Genomic DNA, 6,083 nt, shown 5'->3' with positions numbered 1-6,083 from the left:
CCCCAAAATAGAGAAAAATAGTGTAGAATTTTGAAAAAATAACCTATTTTTAAAAAAATTCCTCTTCGTAAATTCAAGAAAGGGAATTTAAATGGTTTTCCTCAAACATTGGGCCCAGTGTTATCATTTTCTCAAACATACAGAATTCCCTTTCTTAAATTTGCGAAGAAATTTTTTAAAAAAATAATGTTATTTTCTCAAATTTCCCTTCCCCCATTATACTAAGTATAATGGGGGAAGGGATTCTGGCCCTCCCCCCCTACACGTGGCGTAAGCTGGGCCAGCGCAAGAAGAAAAGGATAAATTCCACCCCAAAATAGAGAAAAATAGTGTAAAAATTTGAGAAAATAGCATTATTTTTTAAAAATTTCTCTTCGCAAATTCAAGAAAGGGAATTTTGTATGTTTGAGAAAATGATAACAGTGGGCCCGCGCAAGGGGAAAAAATGAAATTCTACCCCAAAATAGAGAAAAATAGTGACGGGTCGGGACAATCACACAGGCTCAGGCCCGGACAATGTTTGGGAAAAATGTGTCTGAGCTTAATATCGTGTCATTTTCAATTCCAAAACGCCTGTTGAGTGCAAGAGGGAAAGGAGAAATTCCACCCCAAAATAGAAAAAAATAACATGATTTTCTAAAAATTCCTTTTTGTAAATTCAAGAAAGGGAATTTTGTATGTTTGGCGAAATGGTTTTTCTTGAACATTGGGCCCGGGCAAGGGAAAAGGAGAAATTCCACCCCAAAATAGAGAGAAATCTATACTATTATAAAAGGGGGAGGGATTCCCCCCCTACACGTGTGTAAGCTCTGCTCTGCTCTCTCTCTCTCTCTCTCTCTCTCTCTCTCTCTCTCTCTCTCTCTCTCTCTTTGACTCGATGATCCTCGCAGTTGTGGGCATCTCGATCTCCCAATCTCAGTGGCCCTGTCAGTCAGTGTACCTATGGTAGAGGTAGACTCTGAAGTCTGTTGTGATGCTCTGCTCATCTGAATGCCACATATGTAGTCCAAAAGAAATCAGTGATCTCCCTCTGTGAGTGTCTCCTACTGTATGGTCTCCGCAAGAGGCTCTCCCTATGTCTGCGCAACTCCAATCAAAATAGCCCAAGGCGTGTCTGATCCTGGTATCTCATTACTTTGGACAGTGGTCCAAAACCCTCTCTGAATAGGTAGTGGAAGCAAGGGGTTTGAGGGTAAAAGGGGCCATGCCGCCGCCGAAGCAGAAATTCCACCCCAAAATGGAGAAAAATAGTGATGGGCCAGGACAATCACATGGCCTCAGGCTCGGGCAGTGTTTGGGAAAAATGTGTTTCATGTCAATATCGTGTCGTTTTCAATTCCAAAAGTGCATGTTGAGGGCAAGGGGAAAAGGAGAAATTCCACCCCAAATAGAGAAAAATAACCTAATTTCTTAAAATTGCCATTCTGTATGTTTGGGAAAATGGTTTTCCTCGAACACTAGGCCCGGGAAAGGGAAAAAGGAGAAATTCCACCCCAAAATAGAGAAAGATAGTGTAGAATTTTGAAAAAATAACCTATTTTTTAAAAATCCTCTTCGTTAAGAATTTGAATGTTTGGGAGAATGGTTTTCCTCAAACACTGGCCCGGGCAAGAAGAAAAGTATAAATTCCACCCCAAAATAGAGAAAAATAGTGTAAAATTTTGAGAAAACAACATTATTTTTTAAAATTATCTCTTCGCAAATTCAAGGGAATTTTGTATGTTTGAGAAAATGGTAACATTGGGCCTGGGCAAGGGGAAAAAATGAAATTCCACCCCAAAATAGAGAAAAATCGTGACGGGTCGGGACAATCACACGGCCTCAGGCCCCGACAGTGTTCGAGAAATATGTGTCTGAGTTTAATATCGTGTCATTTTCAATTCTAAAACACCTCTTGAGGGCAAGACCCCAAAATGGAAAAAAATAACCTAATTCTCTAAAACTTCCTCTTTGCAAATTCAAGAAAGGGAATTTGTATGTTTGGCGAAATGGTTTTTCTTGAACACTAGGCCCGGGCAAGGGGAAAAGGAGAAATTCCACCCCAAAATAGAGAAAAATCTATACTATTATAAAAGGGGGAGGGATCCCCCCCCCCCCACACGTGTGTAAGCTCTGCTCTCTCTCTCTCTCTTCTCTCTCTCTCTCTCTCTCTCTCTTTCATTAAAAACAATAATGAAAGTATGCATAACCCAACTCAACACTAGAGCTTCTTTTGAAAAGCCAAACTTTAGTAGTATCTCTAATACCAACTTTTTCATTTGTATTACGAGTGTTGAGAGAAAGCTAACCAATGAAAATTTTCCCCTTTTTCGTAGCTGGGCTGCAAGTTCTCGTCTCTTTACAATTTTAGTAGTTTCAAATTTCAATTTAGGGAAAATACCCCTCTAACTTTAGGAAATTCTCAAAATACCCCTCAAATTTCAAAAAATTCCCAAAATACCCCTCATATTTTGTCATAAATTCCCAAAATGCTCTTCAAATTTTCCAAAATTCCCAAAATATCCATGGTTGTGTGAGTAAATTTCTCAAAAAATAAATGTTTTTGTAGGTCTTCACAAGAAGAGTGATTGTCTATCGTACAAGATGCTAAAACTACAATTTTGATGCTAAAACTACAATTTGAGTTGTTTACGTAGGCTTTGAAGATGAAGCTTCATTATTTTGAAACATAATTGCCTTTTTTGTGATGGTAATCGGTGACAAATTACATGTTGAGCACTCAAAAACAGATCTCAATTGTCAAAAACGAATGAAGATTAAAAAATCTTGAACAATCCAACCAAAATAGATACAATGATATCTTGAGAATTTCCTCAAATTAGAGGGGTATTTTGGTAATTTTCCCTTCAATTTAAGTGTTTTACATTCCTTTAAGTGGGAAACGGATTTGAAGAATAAGTAATATCACTAAAACTACAAATACAAAGCGGGACCCGGCTCTAAAGGACAGCGGTTGTCGAATAAAATTCAGACACGTAACACTGAAATTAATAAAGCCCGGTTGGGAGTGCTAATGTGCTGGTTAGGCGAATCAAGAGGTGACACGAAGGACATGTAGTTTGTCGTACCACACAAGTCTCCTCGTCTCATCTCTCCTCGCGCGGGCTCCCTCTTTCCTTCCTTCACAAGACATACACACACACAGACGCACGCGCCGCGCACTCTCTTAAAACCGCGCACTCTCTTAAAACAATCTCAGGCAGAGTATATCCGTTCCGCCATTGCTCACACCTTACAGGATTGATTGTTTGCAAATTGAATCTGCCTTGATACTCGTAACTACTTAGAATTTTTCGCATCGCTTACGAAGCCTGCATTCTGAAGCTTCCATTGAATCTCGCCATCTTCAAGAAGGATCGTTTTCGTCAAAGACAAGTCTTTCTTCGCTTTCCAGGTATGCCTGGTCACTCTTACCATGTGTTGGGTAGCACCTTCTAAATATGTGTGCACTCACATGGAATAGATCTTATAATACAGGTCTGCTTTCTTGCTCATTCAATGGACATGAAGACACTGTTCTTTTTGGGTGTGCTCTTCATTCACATGGCCATGACAATGGGAGATTTTTATGACATTACCGTTCAAGGGGAGCCATCTTTGCGCACAAAATGCGAGAGCTGGAGAGTGAATGCTGAGATAGGAAATGCCATTGGCTGGGTTGTCATACCTTCTGGATGCGAGGCCTATGTTAGGAGTTACATGCTTGGAGGTCAATACTTGTCTGATGTGGATTTGATGGTTCAGGAGGCAATGTCGTATGCAAGCAAAGTGCAGCTTGAAGGCGGTGGCAGAGATGCTTGGGTTTTTGACATTGATGATACCGTACTTAGCCACATTTTGTATTACTCAGAACACCATTTTGGGTAATCCTGGCTTTCTCTTCAAGATGATTGTACATGGTGTTTTTGGCGTTTTGAAGAAGTTAACTGACTCATGAAATTGATCATATGTAGAGCCAAACCTTTTAACAGAACATCATGGGTGGAATGGGAAAACTTGTCTGCGGCTCCAGCAATTGAATCCATTGCATTGCTATACAATCAGTTAATTAATGAACATTGGAGTGTATTTTTTCTAACTGGAAGAAGTGAGAAGCGGCGAAATGTAACCGAAGAGAACCTCCAGCGCGCTGGCTTCACAAAGTGGGCAGGGTTATTTCTTAGGTCTGATAATGTTTAACCTTGGTGGTACAGCTTCTTCCATGTTTATTTTCTGATGCATTCTCATTTTATTGCAGGCAGGAGGGTGAGGACACGTTACCAGCAAAGGTGTATAAGTCAGCCAAAAGGCACGAGCTTGAAATGGGAGGCTATCGAATTTGGGGCAACATGGGAGACCAGTGGAGTGATCTAACTGGCTACTCGACAGGGGAACGAGTTTTTAAGGTTGTGAATCCAATGTATTGTATACCCTAGCTGGACGTTTTCTTTGCTTCCACGGAACAACTGGCTACTCGACAGGGGTATGAGTTTTTAAGGTTGCGAATCCAATGCATGTTATACCCTAGCCGGACAGTTTCTCTGGTTTTGTTCCATAAAATGGAAGGCAGGAAGGGTTATGAAACCAAAAATGCAATCTTATGGTGGTAAAAGTCACAAGTTTGCATCTTTGGCTCGAACCAATTTTGAGAAGATTCTTCAAAAGACAGGAAATCCTGGTGTTTTGATCAACAGGATCATACGAAATTGTAACTATCTATTGTACAAACTTTGCCATACCTTTAGCAGTTTCCATGTTAAACTCTCACATGGGAAGCTTCCATCTTGTAACAAAGCGAATCATAAGTATATACACCCTGAAAAAATTGTTAATGCTTTTTGACTGATTGTATTTTTATTTCAGCTCCCTAGTCTCACATTGTAGTTTGCACATTTTTCTTAGCACTTTGCCTTGTTGCTAGGCTAGTGCTGAAAACTGATGTTCTCGATAAGCGAGTGGCATGTTGCAAGGTTCAACTATTATGTGCTCAATTTCAAGACTCGAGTAACATGTTCCTGACAGAGCTGAGGACGCCTTTTTCTTCCGCTTGCAATCTGTACGTGACCATGACACATATACAAAGTAAAGTTTTGGAGCACTGGTGCCATCATATGAGGTTCAATCCCACAGTTTGGCATTCCAGTATGGACTTACAGGAGGAGTTTTATGCACAGGTTTTGGAAAGTGGTGACTCAGATAAATGGATGTGGCTTGCTAAGGTGCGCAAAAGCTGCTTGCTCACTCCAGGGTGATTTTATATGAAATTATTAGCAAAGCTCTCCCAAGCTTGCTAAGTTTGAGTTGAAGTGTTTTTGTAGTCTTTCCAAGGCATTGGTTTAGTGAGTGCTCCTCACATTTCTATTTGATTTCAAGGGAGATCAGCACATAGGGCTACAATGATCAATATCAAGGCTGCTTAGAGACTGACTCGCCACCAGGGACGCTCGCATTGGCTTTAACTTCATTCACATGGTTCGTTGCAAATCCTTTTCACTTTGAGATAGGCCACAGTCCACTGCATAGATTTTGGACTTTATGTTTTGGCAGTAGGGAGAAGCTGGCTTTGTCATGTGTAGCCTTAAACTTCTGAACGTATTTCTTGTTATGTTATCAAGACCCTGGGTAAGGACGGAGGGACTCTTGATAATTTGCTTTCTGCGATTATCGAGACGTAGAAATTGTCACATAGAAAGCGGACCTTATACAGGATGCCTTACCAGAGGTGGACCACTGTTGTAGATTCTACTTGGGTGAGGTGACTTGCTTGGTGCGAGAGGGAGCAAGTGTTATGGGTGTGCCCGGGACACTCAAGGTGACACCTTCACCAAGTGGCCGAGGGTCCGCAACTTAGAGCACACGGATTGGGAGGCTCGCGTCTAGTCGACTTGAGTCCCCTTTGGCGGCTCATGATGGGCTCGTTCAAAAAACAGCCCGAGATCACTTATAGCTCGATGCGTGCGGGAGCCATCTTAGCACCGCGTGTATTTAGATTGAGTGCGAAGGCGTCTTTAGGATCATGTTGAGCGAATGAGGTATTCGGGCTTTGAGCGCATGTCTAAGAGGTGCCTCTAGAACTCGCTCAGGCCACTTTGGACAAACTTGAA

At 41.3% G+C, this 6,083-nt stretch overlaps 1 protein-coding gene across 1 annotated transcript; it reads left to right on the top strand.

The window, feature by feature from the left end:
- Positions 1-3,095: 3,095 nt before the first annotated feature.
- LOC147448118 (acid phosphatase 1-like) lies at positions 3,096-4,843 on the top strand. The gene is made up of 4 exons (XM_086523978.1): positions 3,096-3,394; positions 3,478-3,863; positions 3,954-4,163; positions 4,238-4,843. Exons 2-4 carry the CDS (start codon positions 3,499-3,501, stop codon positions 4,413-4,415), a joined length of 753 nt encoding a protein of 250 aa, XP_086380104.1. The 5' UTR covers positions 3,096-3,394; positions 3,478-3,498; the 3' UTR covers positions 4,416-4,843.
- Positions 4,844-6,083: the final 1,240 nt, after the last annotated feature.

The sequence above is a fragment of the Adiantum capillus-veneris genome, chromosome 11 (genome assembly GCF_014529385.1).
Source record: "Adiantum capillus-veneris isolate H3 chromosome 11, ASM1452938v2, whole genome shotgun sequence".
Classification (NCBI taxonomy): domain Eukaryota; kingdom Viridiplantae; phylum Streptophyta; class Polypodiopsida; order Polypodiales; family Pteridaceae; genus Adiantum; species Adiantum capillus-veneris.
This window is presented reverse-complemented; position numbering and strand designations above follow the sequence as displayed.

Excerpts from the sequence above, each read along its gene's own strand:
- LOC147448118 (XM_086523978.1), top strand. The coding sequence starts at position 3,499 with ATGGACATGAAGACACTGTTCTTTTTGGGTGTGCTCTTCATTCACATG. Across the intron at positions 3,864-3,953 it reads TACTCAGAACACCATTTTGG|AGCCAAACCTTTTAACAGAA; the intron begins GTAATCCTGGCT and ends GATCATATGTAG. Across the intron at positions 4,164-4,237 it reads TGGGCAGGGTTATTTCTTAG|GCAGGAGGGTGAGGACACGT; the intron begins GTCTGATAATGT and ends ATTTTATTGCAG.